The sequence below is a fragment of the Pan troglodytes genome, chromosome 18 (genome assembly GCF_028858775.2).
Source record: "Pan troglodytes isolate AG18354 chromosome 18, NHGRI_mPanTro3-v2.0_pri, whole genome shotgun sequence".
Taxonomy (NCBI): domain Eukaryota; kingdom Metazoa; phylum Chordata; class Mammalia; order Primates; family Hominidae; genus Pan; species Pan troglodytes.
The window spans coordinates 65,237,711-65,252,767 of record NC_072416.2 but is presented as its reverse complement, the minus strand read 5'-3'; the positions used below and the strand labels follow the sequence as shown (position 1 = coordinate 65,252,767).

General features: G+C 58.4%; 2 protein-coding genes and 1 non-coding gene across 5 annotated transcripts; 1 reads left to right on the top strand and 2 right to left on the bottom strand.

The window, feature by feature from the left end:
- Window positions 1-2,530: 2,530 nt before the first annotated feature.
- Window positions 2,531-7,457, bottom strand: ELMO3 (engulfment and cell motility 3). The gene is made up of 20 exons (XM_001162282.7): window positions 7,118-7,457; window positions 6,929-6,969; window positions 6,766-6,838; window positions 6,521-6,571; window positions 6,161-6,330; window positions 5,972-6,071; window positions 5,713-5,864; window positions 5,553-5,631; window positions 5,089-5,139; window positions 4,882-5,004; window positions 4,651-4,782; window positions 4,446-4,547; window positions 4,240-4,348; window positions 3,991-4,127; window positions 3,734-3,897; window positions 3,520-3,632; window positions 3,312-3,416; window positions 3,126-3,208; window positions 2,952-3,038; window positions 2,531-2,870 (listed from the first exon to the last, which is right to left on the bottom strand). The coding sequence occupies exons 1-20, from the start codon at window positions 7,352-7,354 to the stop codon at window positions 2,658-2,660; spliced, it is 2,322 nt and encodes a 773-aa protein (XP_001162282.3). The 5' UTR covers window positions 7,355-7,457; the 3' UTR covers window positions 2,531-2,657.
- Window positions 4,129-4,202, top strand: MIR328 (microRNA mir-328). The gene has a single exon (NR_035750.1). It is a non-coding gene; the product is annotated as a microRNA mir-328 (primary transcript).
- Window positions 7,458-7,600: 143 nt separating the features above from the next.
- Window positions 7,601-14,379, bottom strand: E2F4 (E2F transcription factor 4). 3 transcript variants are annotated; one of them, XR_010152363.1, is made up of 10 exons: window positions 14,147-14,343; window positions 13,638-13,747; window positions 13,338-13,499; window positions 12,993-13,036; window positions 12,049-12,110; window positions 11,528-11,822; window positions 10,515-11,348; window positions 8,873-8,920; window positions 8,608-8,652; window positions 7,601-8,511 (listed from the first exon to the last, which is right to left on the bottom strand). XR_010152363.1 is itself a non-coding variant. In XM_016930023.4 (10 exons), the coding sequence occupies exons 1-10, from the start codon at window positions 14,279-14,281 to the stop codon at window positions 8,396-8,398; spliced, it is 1,224 nt and encodes a 407-aa protein (XP_016785512.3). In that variant the 5' UTR covers window positions 14,282-14,379; the 3' UTR covers window positions 7,601-8,395. The 3 variants fall into 3 exon arrangements, 2 of the variants coding, with proteins under 2 accessions (XP_016785512.3, XP_016785513.3); XM_016930023.4 differs by having other exon boundaries at window positions 10,515-10,721; window positions 14,147-14,379; XM_016930024.4 differs by having other exon boundaries at window positions 7,601-8,388; window positions 10,515-10,721; window positions 14,147-14,340.
- Between the last annotated feature and the right edge of the window lie 678 nt (window positions 14,380-15,057).

Below are 15,057 nucleotides of genomic sequence, written 5' to 3'. Positions count from 1 at the left end.
TGAAGAGAGAGACAAGCACCTGGGACCAGAGCCCAGGGAGCAACAAGTTGGGCCTGGAGGGTCCAGGAAGGAATCAGGGCAGTGAAAATGGCCAGAAGAAAGGAAGGGGGTGATCCAGGTAGAAGGCACTGTGGGGACGCACACAGGCAGGCCAGAGCTGGCACTGAGGGGGTAGTCTAGGCAGGGAGGATGCCAGCTCAGACCAAGCATCGAGAACCCTGCAAGCCACAGGTGCTCAGGTGGAAGGGCTAAACCACGGTATGTCTGAGACTCACCTGGCTCAACTCAGGCTCAGCCGTGGAAACTGTGGCCATTAACCCATGGACATGGATAGGGTGACATCAAATATATGGGATGTTTGTGTGTGTGTATGATCAGATTTATGTTGGAGAAAGCAGTTGGGGTAGCTGGTATTGAGAGGATTGGAAGTGCAAGACAGGAAGCCAGAAGTCAGGAGGCTTTTGCTATGATGGTGGCATGCACAAGGGACTGGAGACATTAAGAAGGAATAATTGACAGTTACAGGGAGGCCGACAGCATCAGGGGTCCCTGCCCCCCATTTCCACCTATAACTCAATGGCCGACTGCTCCATTTGTGGTGGGAAGTCCTTAGGCATGGGCATGGTGGGCCCTGGATGCCCAAAGATCTGCAGCTTAGCTGGGGGAGGGGGAGTAAGTGCCCTCCAGCACGCTGTTTCATCAGTTCTCAAGGTCAGCCAGGTTGATGGTTAACAGTTAAAAACAGTATTGGGGCCAGGCACGGTGGCTCACGCCTGTAATCGCAGCATTTTGGGAGGCCGAGGTGGGCAGATCACCTGAGGTTGGGAGTTCGAGACCAGCCTGACTAACATGGAGAAACCCCTTCTCTACAAAAAATACAAAATTAGCCGGGCGTGGTGGCGCATGCTTGTAATCCCAGCTACTCAGGAGGCTAAGGCAGGAGAATCACTTGAACCCGGGAGGCAGAGGGTACGGTGAGCCAAGATGGTGCCATTGCACTCCAGCCTGAGCAACAAGAGCAAAACTTCATCTCAAAAAAACAAACAAAAAACAAAACAAACAAAAAAGTATTGGAGACAGGTGCGGTGGCTCATGCCTGTAATCCCAGCACTTTGGGAGGCCGAGGTGGGTGGATCACTTGAGGTCAGGAGTTAGAGACCAGCCTGACTAACATGGTGAAACCCTGTCTCTACTAAATACAAAAAATTTAGCCAGGCATGGTGGCGCATGCCTGTAATCCCAGCTACTTGGGAGGCTAAGGCAGGAGAATTGCTTGAACCTGGGAGGCAGAGGTTGCAGTGAGCCAAGATCACACCATTGCACTCCAGCCTGGGCAATAAGAGTGAAACTCCATCTCAAAAAAAAAGAAGAAAAAGAAAAAGAAAAAGAAAAAAAAGATATTGGAGGTGGCACTGGTGAGACAAGAGGTGAATGGCAGGGGGAAGTCTGAGGGGCAGTGGCTTCAGCCTATCCTGTGAGCTCCACAGACTTATAGGCTCTTCTTTCCTCACGGGCTTGGGGTCTGTGATCACAGACTCTGCCCCTGTGACCAAACCTCCAGCTGGGCCCAATACTCCTCGATGCTTCTGCCCCCAGGGGCTCTGGCCTGTCTATGGCCCCCACCCTACCCATGGTTCTGAGTTAGGTTTTTAATTTGTTTTTTGAGATGGAGTCTCATTCTGTCGCTCAGGCTGGAGTGCAGTGGTGCAATCTCAGCTCGGTGCAACCTCCGCCTCCTGGGTTCAAGCGATTCTCCTGCCTCAGCCTCCCGAGTAGCTGGGATTACAGGTGTGCGCGACCACACCCAGCTAATTGTTATATTTTTAGTAGAGACGGGGTTTCACCATATTGCCCAGGCTGGTCTTGAACTCCTGACCTCAGGTGATCGGACTGCCTCAGCCTCCCACAGTGCTGGGATTACAGGCGTGAGCCAAGCCCGGCCCTGAGTTAGGTTTTAATCAGAAACCGGGTCTTCCTGCACAGAAGTGGCTCTTGTTGGAATCAGCCCACATCCTCCTACCAGCCTGGGGATCCTGACCCTGCCCTTCTGCCTCTCTCCTTTCATGCCTCTCACCAGAGAACTCCAAGTCCTACAAAGGACACCAGGCAGGGCCATGCAAGCTTGAGGACTGAGGTCAGATTGTCAGGAGCCTTCTGGAGATGGCTCCCAGACTACGCTCCTGTTAACGCTGTCCAGGAAGGCATCCATTTGGGGCAGTGCCTCCTACCCTGCCAGTTCTCCTGCAGCAGGCCGGCAGCTCAGCCTCTCCCTTGGCAGGTACCCCCAGACCACAGGCCAACCCTCCCTGCAGGCCCAGCATGGAGGGAGGCTGAGGACTCATCTTGGAGAAAGGCAGCAGTCCCAGCCTCTCCCCACCCCCTTCAGAACACCAGCCCCTCAACCGTAGCTGTCAAAGTTTGTGGCCTGGCCTGATTCCCCATCTTATCCACCAGCTAAGTTTGAAGGCAGAAGGGGAAGACTGTCACTGTCACAGGCTCAGCCCGCAAGGTACAGAGCTGGCTCAACATATCCCAAGAGCCAAGCAGACTTTATTTCTGCAGCAATCTCTGCTGGTCAGGGTGCCTGCACTCCTCTACCCACTGCCCTTCATGGCTGCTGCAGTGGCCGCAGCTGTGGCCCATGGCCAGCCACACTGTCAAGGTTCAGCGATGCTGCAGTCATAGCAGAAGTTGAAGTTGGTGGGGGGTGGGGGAACAGGGGGTGGCCGCTCGGGGATGGGCACGTTCTCCAGCTCCAGCAGACGCAGCTTGGTCTCCATGGTCAGCAGCTGCTCCAGGTCCAGCCGTGTCTGCTCGCTGCCCATGGGACTGCCCAGCAAGGCACTGAGCCCATCTGTCCACAGGTAGAACTGGGGGTGGCACAGAGCCGTGAGAGTCTGCCCATCTGCCTCCCCTGCCCACCTGCCGACCTCAGCCTGGCGGACACTCACCTCCTGCTTGGAGGGGGCAATGAAGTTGAGGTACGCTTCTTCCTCCCCACGGTCATAGCTGATTGAGAAGGCCAACTCATAGAGGTCCTGGGGAAGCAAGGGAGCGGGGACACTGAGCAGGGGACAGGGTAGGCGGGGGCGGGCGGGAAGGAGCCCCTGGCCCGCTGTACTCACCTTGTTCTGCTTCCCGGAGCCCTTCTCCCGGACATGGGGGCAGTCCTTGCCTGTCAGGAGTGCCCTCATGTCGGCCACAGGGACTGCAGGAAGAAGGCTGGGCTGAGCACTGCAGCCCTGGCAGCCCCGGGGCCCAGGGCGGTCTGGGGAGAGCAGGTGTCTGGCCCCCGCCCCTGCCCGCCTTACGTTGCTCGGGCAGACTCTCCAGGGTAGGTGGGCTGGCGCCCTCCTCCATGTCTCCGTACTGCAGCAGCTTGTGGTTGGGGGACAGGCAGCAGAACCACAGCTTATCTGCGTGGAGAAAGGGAAGAGGGCCGGAGTGCTGAGAGGTCCTGACACCAAGCCAGCCGCCCTCTGCCTGCCCTCTGCCCCCCGCCCATGCCCACTCAGAGACCCTGGCGCCGCCGGCTGCTGATCTTGCGGAAGAGCGTCCCCTCACAGAGGCGGAGCAAGCGCTGCTGGCAGATCAGGCCCATGAGCTCTGGCTTCAGCTTCTCCCGCAGCTCCCTGATAGAGGGGTGTCACTGAGCACATCTGACCTGGGGAGTAGCCCAGGGGGCACCAAGGAAGGTAGGGCTAGGACTGAGGATCCATCCCCCCAGACTCACAGTATAGGGGGAGCCAGCGTGCCCTCCTGGTACAGCCGTTCAGTCTGCCGCAGCCGCAGCACCTCCCCATAAGTGAGCGCATTCACCTTGGTTCGGAAGAGCTCCAGGGAAGTGGGCTTCAGGGCCAGAGTGCGGGCCAGCTGCTCCCGCACCACCTGCATGACCTGGGGCCGCCCAAGCTCAGCTCAGGGCCTAAGCTCTGTACCCAGATCAGCCCCCTGCCCTGGCCCAGGCCTCCCAGCTCCCACCCCACCCACCTTGTCGAAGTCCTCCTGTGTAGCCCGCATCTCCTTCCAGGTCTTATTCAACAGCTGGATGCCCACACAGAAGAGCTCGTGGAAGCTCTGGTCTTGGCCGAAGAACATGGGTGAGAAGTCCTGGGCTGTCTCAGAGCCTGGAGTGGGGGGGCAGGAGGGGCTCAGGGAGAAAGTGCATACAGCCCCTGGCCCTCTCTGCCCTTCCGTCCCCTGCTCTTGGCCATGCTGTGCCCAGTCCAGGCCACTCACAGGGCTCCCCAACACGGAGCAGCTCACACAGCAGCACCGTCAGCTGGATGCTGCCCCGGGCAAAGGGGCACTCGTGCTTGTCCTCGCGGCTGCTGTTCTCCAACACAAACTGGGGGCGCAGAGAATGGGGCAAGGAGTCACAGCTAAGCCCATGGGGACCCTGCCTGGGGGATGCTGCCACCCCCCCACCCTACCCTGTCACCGACCCGGCTGTACGCGCTGGGCGCGTTTCTGGAGAAGTACAACATGTTGTCCAGGGCCAGCAGACCGGGGGGCACGCGCTCCAGGTCCTGTGCTGGGTTGCTGTTCTGGGGGAAGTGGGCACAGGCAGTTCAAGAAGGGCCACGGCCGCCTGGAACAACAGCCCTGGGCTGAGGCAGGGGTGGGGAGTTGGGTAGGGGTGATACTCACAGAGAAGCCCAGTTTGCGGAACTCTCGGGCACAGAGGGAACGGCGACGGTCAGCACTTAGCCCGGCACCCGAGGACTCCCCCTCCACCTCGAAGGCAGCCTGGCGTAGGACCTGCAGCTGCTCCCGCTGCTCCTGGGGTCAGTGTTGGGTGGCGGGGGAGGGGATCAAGATTATAGATTCAAGGCCAAGCTCTAAGCCACCCCCTGCCTTGTCCTCACCAAAGACACACACCTGGCTGTAGGGGTCCAGGGGCGTCCGCATGCGCGGCTCCAGCAGCCCCAGCATGAGAGCCTGCAGTACGTACAGGTGATGAGCCATCTCGTCGCCCATTGGTGCTGCACTGTGAATGATGTTCTGCAGGACAGCCAGTCCCTGGTGTAAGCGAGGGCTCACGGGGAGGGAGGGGCAGAGAGGTCCCCCTGGCCCACCACTTCCTACCTTATAGATGAACTGGCGAAGGTTCCTCTGCCAAAGATAGTCAAGCATGTGCTGAGGAGGTAGAAAGAAAGGGGGCTTAGGCTGGGCGCGGTGGCTCACGCCTGTAATCCCAGCACTTTGGGAGGCCGAGGCAGGCGGATCACAAGGTCAGGAGATGGAGGCCATCCTGGCTAACACAGTGAAACCCCGTCTCTACTAAAAAAAAAAAAAAAAAAAAAATCAGCTGGGCGTGGTGGCGGGCGCCTGTAGTCCCAGCTACTCGGGAGGCTGAGGCAGGAGAATGGTGTGAACCCGGAAGGCAGAGCTTGCAGTGAGCCAAGATCGCGCCACTGCACTCCAGCCTGGGCGACAGAGCAAGACTCCATCTCAAAAAAAAAAAAAAAGGGGGGCTTAGAGGATTTTGCTTCAGGGTAGGGCAGCGCCCACCGGGTGCTGCCCCCATCTAGCCACCGATCGACACTCACCTTGCGTTCCACAGGGCTGGCCCCCTGCAGCAAGGCTGTCAGCAGGGCCATGGCCTTGGTTTGCAGCTGCTGGTTCATCCTATGGCAAGAAGAGGGCTCAGTGGAACATTCAGGCTCCAGCCCTGCTCCCCGCATCTGGACCCCAGCCCCAGAGGCTTACACCTGTAGGTGCACCAGCAGCCTATCCAGGGGCACCTCGCTCTTGACCAGCTGGCCCAGGGCTGGGCTGCTCAAGGTCACACTCTCCAGCAGCCCAAGGGCTAGGGGAGGCACGGAGGCATCCATGAGGTTCATGTTCACGTAGCACACCACCTGTAAGGGGGCAGGGGTGTCACCACCTCACCCCCATGGAAGGCCGGGTCTACCACTGCCCCACTGCTCCACTGCCCCCACCCGCTGCCCTAGGAAAGCCCACCCACCTTCCTCACAAAGGGGATGCTCAGAGTCTCCCAGGACACCACGCCGTGCTCCATGAGCTCTGAGAAGGCCCTCAGGCTGAGGGCCAGCACCTCTCCTAGGCTGGAGGGGGGACATCTGGGGCTAAGCAGGACCAGACCAGGACCAGAAAGCCCCACCATCTCCCCCAGCCCACACATCCCTGTGCTCACTCGTCCCCGTCTTCAATGATGGTGCCTAGTCTCTGGAGCCCATTACGGCTGATGACCTCCCTGGCAAAGGTCATGTCCGAGGCCAGCGGAACGAGGCGCCTCAGGGCTTCCCGGCGCCCTTCAGGACTGTCACTCTGCAGCCCACCCAAGAGCTGCTCAGCCTCAAGGTCCTGGCAGGAGCGGAGCAGGAGCAGAGGTGAAGAGGCTGGGCATGGTAAGGGTGGGACCTGGAAGTGTGCGGCCCCGGGCGTCAACTAGGTGGCGCAAGGCAGGGCTGGGGCGGGGGCCTCCGGGGCGGGGGGCCTCCGGACCTGGAGCAAAGGGGCAGGGATGGGGAAGGCGGGACGGGAGGGGCATTACTGGGGCCGTGCTGAGGCACAGGATGCTGCCATTCTTGATCTCCGCGCGGTTCTGGAGAAGACAGCAGAAAAGGCAGCGAGGTCAGGGAGGGCTCCGAGGACTGATCAACTGGGGTGTCGGTGAGGGCGGCTGGGGGTCAGTAACAGATCGCGCTCCGGTAGTGGGATGAAGAGCCAGAGTTATCGGGGCCAGGTGGGTTAGAGGGGTCGGAAGGCCGAGCGTGGGGCTGGGGAGAGGGGACTCACATTCTCGGTGATGTATCTCCGGTGCCCATCCGCAAACTGCAGGGCGTAACGCTCAGAGTGCGTCAGGCTCCACCTGAGGGGCACGAGGCTCAGCGAGGCCGGCAGGGGGCGCCGCCCCTCCTGCCCTCCCGCCCTCCGCAGGCCCTGGCCCGGCAGCACTCACGCGTCGCACACCTCCTTCAGCACAGCGGCCAGGGGCTTCGCCTGCAAGTGGAGTGGTCATTCTCGCGGCCTGGGCAGGGAGGGATGGGGAGGAGCCTGGGGGGAGGGGTGGGGCGGGCTGCCCCGAGGGCCAGGGGGCTACCGGGAGGTGGGGCAGTGGGGCAGATGGAGGCGGGACCAGCCGGGTGACCTGGTCCAGCTGGATGAGCTGCGGGATGGCGTCACGCATCTGGATGGCAATCTTCACCACGTTCCGCGGAGGCGCCATGGTCCAGCTGGGACGTGGGCGCCTGCACTTTCCGGAGACCGTGCACCTGCGGCCAAGGGTGCACCTGGCCTGGGGCCCCTGGGGACGAGGAGGTCCTCCCTTTCCGAGACCTGACCTCGGTGTCCCGCACTCGCGGCCCAGACTGCTGCTCCTGGCCATGCAACGCGGCCTTCCCAAGGGAGCCGAGGTTAGTTCCGGGTTGGAGTCTGGGGGTAGGAAGGGACGGCTCCGCCTGCCCCGCCCCGCCGAGGCGGCCCCGCCCCACACCAAGGTGCGGCAGGTGGGGGCGGGGAGGGCAGGCTGCCGGAGGCCGCCCCACCCCTAGTTCCAGCAAGGTGACCCACCCAATCACACTGCCAGTCCAGCACAGTCCCAAGGAGGGTCCCCAAAGAACCACATCAGAGCTAGCCTTAGGCATGGTTTTTATTCACTTGAACACTGTACAAATATTACAATTTCCTTTTGCTGCAAAAAGTATAAAAATAATCTTTATATAGGAATCCATTCGTTACTGTAAATCTTTCTAAATCTCTGCAAATGGCTCTAAATGAGGGTAAATGAAAAAGCCGAAATGAAGAGAGGGTTATGGGGCAGCAGGAGGTGGGGCCAATCATCAGGGCTGGACCACCCAGACTCCTCCCCAGAGACCTCTGTTCCTTCTTGGTAGCCGCCCCCACCACCTGCAGGTTCTAGGGCTAAAGGCCCAGCAGAAGTGGGCACGTGAGAGGGCCAGGAGGAGCTGGAGGGTCAGGGGGTGGGGGATAGCGAAGGAAGCTAGAAGTGGTGCTGGCATGTGCCCAGTTCCACCCCACCCTTCCCTCCTAGGGGAAGGAGCTGGCAGAAGCAAGACACTGAGGCTGGCAGGAGCAAGACACTGCCCCCTGTGGGGGGTAATGGCAGCTCCTCGGTTCTGTGCCACTGGGTGGCAGCCGAGCCTGGGCTGGTGAAGGCCGCAGAAAGGGAGAAGCAAACACTTTGGCTCCACGGTGATGGGGGCTGAGTCCTGTTCCCCTGCTCTGCGAGCACAGAAGTGCCAGCACAGGAGCGGGAGCTGTGGCCAGAACTGTGCGGTGAGGGGAGACCGGAGAAGCCAGGCGTCTGTGGCTCTCAAGCTCTGTAGGGGTTGGGTGGGAGAGGTCCCCAGGCAACCCCCAGGTCAGACAGTCTGGGTCCCAGCCACACAGTGCATGTCCCTGTCAGTCAGAGGTTGAGAACAGGCACATCAAAGAGGTCACAGACACCTTCACTCTCGTCCAGGTTGTAGATATAATCGTGGTCTCCGGGGGGTGGAGAAAGACGGAGCAGAGGGGCAAACACTGCAGAGAGCACTAGTCTCAGGCCCTGGGCCAGGGCTCCCCTAGCAGCAGCCCAACCCCTGCCCACACCCACTCCCACCTTCCAGGGCCACCCACCTTCTGAGGACATCAACTCCTCCAGCAGCTCCGAGCTCATGCACTCTGGGAATGGAGAGAGCTCAGTTACTAACATTCCAGCTCCCACCTCTCCACCCACCAAAGCCCAGGAAAGGGAACCCCACCTGCCCATCAGGAACTTCACCCTTTGCCCCAGTTACCATAAGTGCCACAACAAGGTCCTCAAAAGGGCAAGAAAACAGCCATAGGACCCAATGAGCTGTGTCCCTTACCCCTAGCCTCAGGGAGGAATGCAGCAGCCTACCTCGTGTGGGATCAAAGATTTCTGACAGCTCTTTGGGGAGTTCCAAAACTGAAAAACAAGAAAGCCATGCTCAGGGCACAGAGGTCCAGCCTGGCCCCACTACAGCCCCCTGGCTTCCTCGGATCCTATACCACCCACCCTGAGGCTCCACACAGCTAAGGAGATGTAGGTCCTGCCTAGGCCAAGCTGGCACTGTCTGTTGGCCTCACTTGCTAAACCTGAATTCCTCAGTGCTGAGCCCAGGGTACCAAAGGCCCCCTGCAAGTGATTGGTACAGCTTTTCTAACTCGGAAAGGCCACAGAAGCCTCTTTCTGGGCTCAGCATGCACCCCCTGTCTGACAGAAGGTACCCCATCTGTCCCACCCTTGCTGAGCACCTGCTCTGTGCAAGACTCAGAGACCAGACCCTGGGTCAGGTCACCAGGCAGAGGTGGTGGCGCTACAGGGTGATGACTCCACTACAAACCTCTGGCCAGGAGGACACAGGGGAAGCAGAAGAAAATGCAACCAGAGAGGACTATGAGGGATTTCACATGCCAGGCTCAGGAGTTCAGATCTTATCTGGTGGCCCTCAAGGAGCCATTAAAGGTACTTTTGCAAACAGAGAAATGCCACATTTTTCTGTCAGGCCTGCATTTCAGAAAAATTAGTCTGTCAGTCAGGGTAAAGAGAAAGATGCTGAAGAATCCAGGACAGAGGTGGCCAGGGGTCATCCTGAGTGCTGAGGATACCAGAGGATAGGAGGGGACATCTGGGACAGACCTCAGTTAGCTGGCATGGGGTGGGCAGCAGAAGGAGGAGGGATAAGGAACTGGAACTAGAGTGAGAGCCAAGGGTCAGGCCTGGATAACTAGGGCTGATGGCTGGGTGCGCAGAGGTGGAAAGCAAGCTTCGGGAGGAAACTAAGTTCAGTTGAGGACATGCAGGAATAAAGTGTCCATTGGATGTACACAGGACGGCAGGTGGACACCGAAGTGTGCAGATTGGGAAAAGATCTAGGCCAGGCGGAGGCTGGGGATTCGTTCACCCAGAGCTGCAGCCCTCTCCAGGAGTGGAATGGGACAGAGCCCTCAAAAAGAGCAATGTTTAAGGACATGCCAGGGAAGAGTTCAAGAAGCCAGTGAGATAGGAGAGCCAAAAGCCGGCATCATGATGCCAAAGGAGGAAAGAATATTGACACAGACCAAGAGAGCACCAGCAAAACACGCTGGAGGCTGCTGGGCTCGGCAGGCCTTCGGCAGCTTCTCAAGAGTAACACTGCTGTAACACTGGGGCTGGGGGGGTGACTGCTGCAACCTGAAAGGTGACTAGGAGACTAATGAATGGAGATTACTTTTTCAAGGAGTCCAGACAGAAAGGAGACAGAGAAGATGAGAGAGAGTGATACAGAGAAGTGTCAATTAGTGAGGCGGTGCTCCAAGGGGTGGCAGGAAAGGGCTTGAGAGAGGGCAGGGAGTTCTGTGTTAGCCTAGGATGGGGTGCTAGAGGGGGCACCAGCACTGACCCAGAGGTGCTGGCAGAGAGCTCTCGTGTCCAGCAGGGTTGACAGGAGATCTGGGTTCCATCCCCAATTGTGTTTTCTGACCTAGGACTGGACTGAGGCTAGACTCTCTCTCTCTGCCCCTAGGGGGCAGGTACTCACCACCTGTGGGGTCTGCCTTGATGGGCTCAAAGGAGGTAGAAGGGTTGGGTCCGGACGAACTGCTGCTGTTACTGTTGCTGCTGCTGCTGCTGCTGCTGTCCAGCAGGGCAGAAGACTGCAGTGGCCGGGTGTCCAGTGTTGTTGGGCCCAGTGGGAGTGAACTGAGCTCACCACTGTCCTTGCTATCAGTCCCAGGGCCGCCACTCACTACAATGATAGCCCCCAGACCCAGTCATACAAGGTCAGGAAGAGGTCGTTGAAACTGGCTGTGCTGGAACCCAGACACAGGAGGACCACAAGCCTGGTTCCCAGACCCAAGGAGAATTAGGCATTGCCAGTCACCCCAGAGGAAGTAACCTGAAATTAGTCACCACAGGAGACAGGGACACAAGACCTACAGAAGAAGACTCGTGGTCAACATGTCTGCTGTGGCCATGCTTCAAGATGGGCTACCAGGGCAATTGAGACACCAGTGGATGTGGATCTGGGGGAGAAAACTGCCACCAGCAATGGCTCTTCCCACAGTCAGAGGTTCCCTGTTAAAAAGGGCCCATTCAGGCAGGCATGGTGGTTCAAGCCTGTAATCCCAGCACTACAGGAGGCCGAGGCAGGCAGATCATTTGAGGTCAGGAGTTCGAAACCAGCCTGGCCAACATGGTGAAACCCCATCCCTATTAGAAGTACGAGAATTAGCTGTGCATGGTGGGCGCCTGTAATCCCAGCTACTCAGGAGGCTAAGGCAGGAAAATTTCTTGAGCTTGGGAGGCAGAGGTTGCAGTGAGCCAAGATCGCGCCATTGCACACTCCAGCCTGGGGGACACAGTGAGACTCCGTCTCAAAAACAAAAACAAAAACAAAAAAGGCTCATTCATTACCATAGCAAGGGAAGGCTAGGTGGTCAGGAAAAGGACAATCCCCAACCTGAAGAGTCTCTTCCAACTCTGAGCATGGTGTTCCACAACACAGAGATACTGCCTCTTGGGCCTCTGTCACAAGCTCCCATGGTGCCTCACCTGTGATCTCAGCTGCTGGGCCAGCCATTCCCTGGACTTCTGCACTGCCAGGGACAGCAGTGGGAGTGAGCTGAGGACTATTTGGACGTGAGGCTTCCTGGGACTGGGCTAGGGCAGGCTTGGGCAGAGGTGGAGGTGTAGAAACAGCAGATGGGCTCTGGAGCAAATCTTCAGGTGGTGGCACAGGCACAGCCACAGGGGGTGAGCTCCATGCCTCCTTGTTCACCAGCAGAACCTCAATGGGACCACTCACACTCTTCAGGTGAATCTGGTACTTCTTCTGCCCATTGAGACCCTAGAGATGGGTGGTAAGGGATGGGAGATGGGTAGAACTGTAAGCAGGCTTGGCTCCTGCCCGACTCCGGGTCAGGACCACAGTGTCCTCTCCCACCCAGGATGCCCATCCTCCTAGATAACCCCAAACTCCAGGCCTCCCCCTACTTGCCCCACCCAGGACTTATCAGGCTCCACAGCCAGCACCCGCCCTCAGCTGACCCCGCCTGCCTGGGCTAAGCACCCACCTCTGGGATGGGCACCTCCAGGCTGGTGCCTGATGGGGCCCGGATGGCCAAGAGGGTATCTCCTAGAATGACATGGAGAATGGGTCAGAGCCCATGGGCTCAATCTGAGCTGGGAACAGAGGTGCCTGCCTTTTGGAGCAAGGCAGGAGATCACGGTCCCTGAGGAACTAGACAGTGGGCCTCACCCATCCCCCATAGTGGCCAGGCAGAGCTAAAGCTCTTCTCTTCCTGAGAGCCCAGGGTCAGTAACCAGGAAATCTGGATTCAATTATGTGGAGTGAAAGATCACTGGCCACATGCACCTCATTGCTCTACCGATGGCTGATCCCTAGGTGAAGGTGTTCTAGCCAAGGCCAACATCCCTTTCCCATGACCAGTCAGGGGCATACAAGATGGAGAAGAAACACATCAGCGGGGCACAGTGGCTCACACCCATAATTCCAGCACTTTAGGGGGTTGAGGAGGGAAGACAGCTTGAGCTCAGGAGTTCAAGACCAGCCTGGGCAACACAGCAAGAGCCCATCTCTTAAAAAGAAAAAAAGAGGAACAGATCCTGTATTCACAATGCAACTAAACTAACAAGTTGGAAGTGGGCACCCCCATGCCCTGCATGTAAGAGCCTGCACACAAGCAAATACACACATATCCTCTCTCCCTCTCTCCCCCTTGTGCCTCTATCATACCCAAGAAGCCAAATCCAGGAAACAGTAGAGATGGGAACAGACCCAGGGACCCACTCCAGAATTTCTGTACCCTTTTGGTATAGCTGACCTCCACAGGGTCCCAGTGACACTCAGACAGAAGACTTACCCTGCCTGGTTCCTCTCTGAGCAGGCCCCAGAAACCCTCTTAAGAGACAGAACTCTCCTAAGACACTGAGCCCAGTGCTCAGGACTTTGGCTGAGCCCAGCCCACCCCCTCACCCCTACCCAGGCTCTGCTCACCAGCAAAGCATCTGCAGATGTCCTCATGAGTGACGTAGGCCAAAGTGTGAGGGTTAAGGAGAATGGCTGATGCCCTATGGTGACAGATGGCAGACTACAGAAAAGACCCAATTCTTTAGCTAAGGTCTGACACACAGGCCCTCAGAGACCGTTCTGGGGACTCAGGTCCACCGGGGGAGGGATCACAGGCTAAGAGTGGAAGGGGAGGGGCTCTGAGGAGGGAGCCTGAGGCTGGGCCATGGCCAGTGGCTATAAGACAAACTCCCAAGAGGAACAGGGCTCAGGGCAAGTTGAACCAGAGGGCCCCTTGCCCACTCCCCCCAGCAGGGACCGCCAGGAGGATATCAGCTGTTCTGCACGTCCTCTGTGACGTTCCGGATGCTCTGCTGCACCCACACCTTGTGCTGGTCTAGTTCTTGCTCCCGCTGCTGCAGCTCCTCGATCTCTGCCTTGAGCTCAATCAGTTTGTCAGCAATCTCCCGGGTATTGCAGCCAGGCCCCACACCCCTGAGCCCAGGGAGTGGGGCTGAGAGGGACTGCTGAGAACTCTGGGTCCCATGGCCCCTGCCTTCTTCGGCACCCTCCACCCCACGCCCGACACTTCTGGGTGGGAGACTCTACTACCCTCCCACTATGCCCACTCACTTCCACTGGATGCTGTTCTTGGACTTTTTCTCGATTAGCCCGATACCTTCCAAAACATTGGTAATGTCGTAAATCCGCCGCTTCTGGCGTACAGCTAGGGTGTCAGCTGCCTGGCAGAGAGAATGGAGAATGCTCAGCCCCACTCTGGGGTGTACCCCCAGCCACCCTGAGACGTGGTCTGGGAAGGGAGTAATCTGGATTCCAACCCTGTAGTGCCTCCCAGGCGCTACTGCAGCTCAGGACCGCAGCTCTGTCCCATAGGCAGCTCTTCTCCTCGCCAGCCAGGAAGGGCCACGAGGACGAACACCTGCAGCCCCGAGCCTGGCCCATAGCTGTAGCTCGATGGCCTCGGCCGAATGAATGAAACATCCCCCGGCTTCTCTCCTGTGAGAAAGCACACGATGGCGGCCGGCTCTCGGAGGACCCAGCTGGGCCGCCCCCGGGGTTCCCGCTACCGGCCCAGGCCTGGTCCACCAGCCTCCCTTGTCTCCCCTTAGCCCAGGCCGCACCAGCTTGAGGTCAAGCACGCCGTCCTTGGCCTCCTGCAGAAGGGACACGAACTTGGTGGTGAGCAGTCCCAGGCTCTTTTCGTGCCGGCTTGGAGTGCCCGGGGGCGGCGGCGCCTGTGGCCCGGCCTCCGCCATCGCGCCCGCCCGCCGCCTCCCCTCAGCCAGGCCAGGCCAGGCCGGCGCCGCCGCCACTTCCGCTTCCGTTCCTGGCCGCCCGGCAGCCGGAGCCAGCGTTACTGCTTCCGCTTCCGTCCCGTGCGCCTTCCAGGGAACGTGGCGCTATTGCTGTCTGTGGGTGCAGCCGCAAAACTTCAGGGACCAGTAGCAAATGTCCAGCCTCCGAATAAGACGAAAACTACGTGGGTAGACCGGGGAGTTGGGATGAAGTTGGGGAGGAATGAGAAGGGCGTCAGTGGGCCGCCCTGGCAGTAGAGAAGGGGACGCCATCGGAACTTTCCTTGCCAATCTGCCCCAACATCACTAACTCTGCCTAGTCCCCATCTTGGGAGAGGAGACCACACTACCTGACTAATCCAATCTGCTCCCTCAAACCTGTTCCTTTTCCGTTTTTTTCTCTTTATTTATTCTTTTATATATTTCAAACTCATTTTACTGCCACATCAAACCTGTTCCTAAAGGCTGCCCTACTGTCTTGGGGTCACCCCATCTATTCCTATCCCTCACTTCCTGCCAAACAGCAAGCACTAACTATATCTACCTTGTCCACCTTGTTCCACCCATGGTCCTAGCCTCATCTTTCGCTCATCTTGTCCTCACAGTACAGTGCTCAGAGACTATGGGGTTATGAACACTTCAGCCAATGCAAACGTGTTTACCTATGTGTAAATATCAGTAAAGCACTCAGTCATTCCTGGCATGCAGGAATGTGTGATAGGGTCATTTTGTAACTT

Excerpts from the sequence above, each read along its gene's own strand:
- ELMO3 (XM_001162282.7), bottom strand. The coding sequence starts at position 7,354 with ATGGCCAGGAGCAGCAGTCTGGGCCGCGAGTGCGGGACACCGAGGTCA. Across the intron at positions 6,970-7,117 it reads AGCTCATCCAGCTGGACCAG|GCGAAGCCCCTGGCCGCTGT; the intron begins GTCACCCGGCTG and ends CTCCACTTGCAG. Across the intron at positions 4,349-4,445 it reads CGCCCAGCGCGTACAGCCGG|TTTGTGTTGGAGAACAGCAG; the intron begins GTCGGTGACAGG and ends CTGCGCCCCCAG.
- E2F4 (XM_016930023.4), bottom strand. The coding sequence starts at position 14,281 with ATGGCGGAGGCCGGGCCACAGGCGCCGCCGCCCCCGGGCACTCCAAGC. Across the intron at positions 12,111-12,992 it reads CATCTGCAGATGCTTTGCTG|GAGATACCCTCTTGGCCATC; the intron begins GTGAGCAGAGCC and ends ATGTCATTCTAG. Across the intron at positions 11,823-12,048 it reads TGGAGGTGCCCATCCCAGAG|GGTCTCAATGGGCAGAAGAA; the intron begins GTGGGTGCTTAG and ends ACCCATCTCTAG.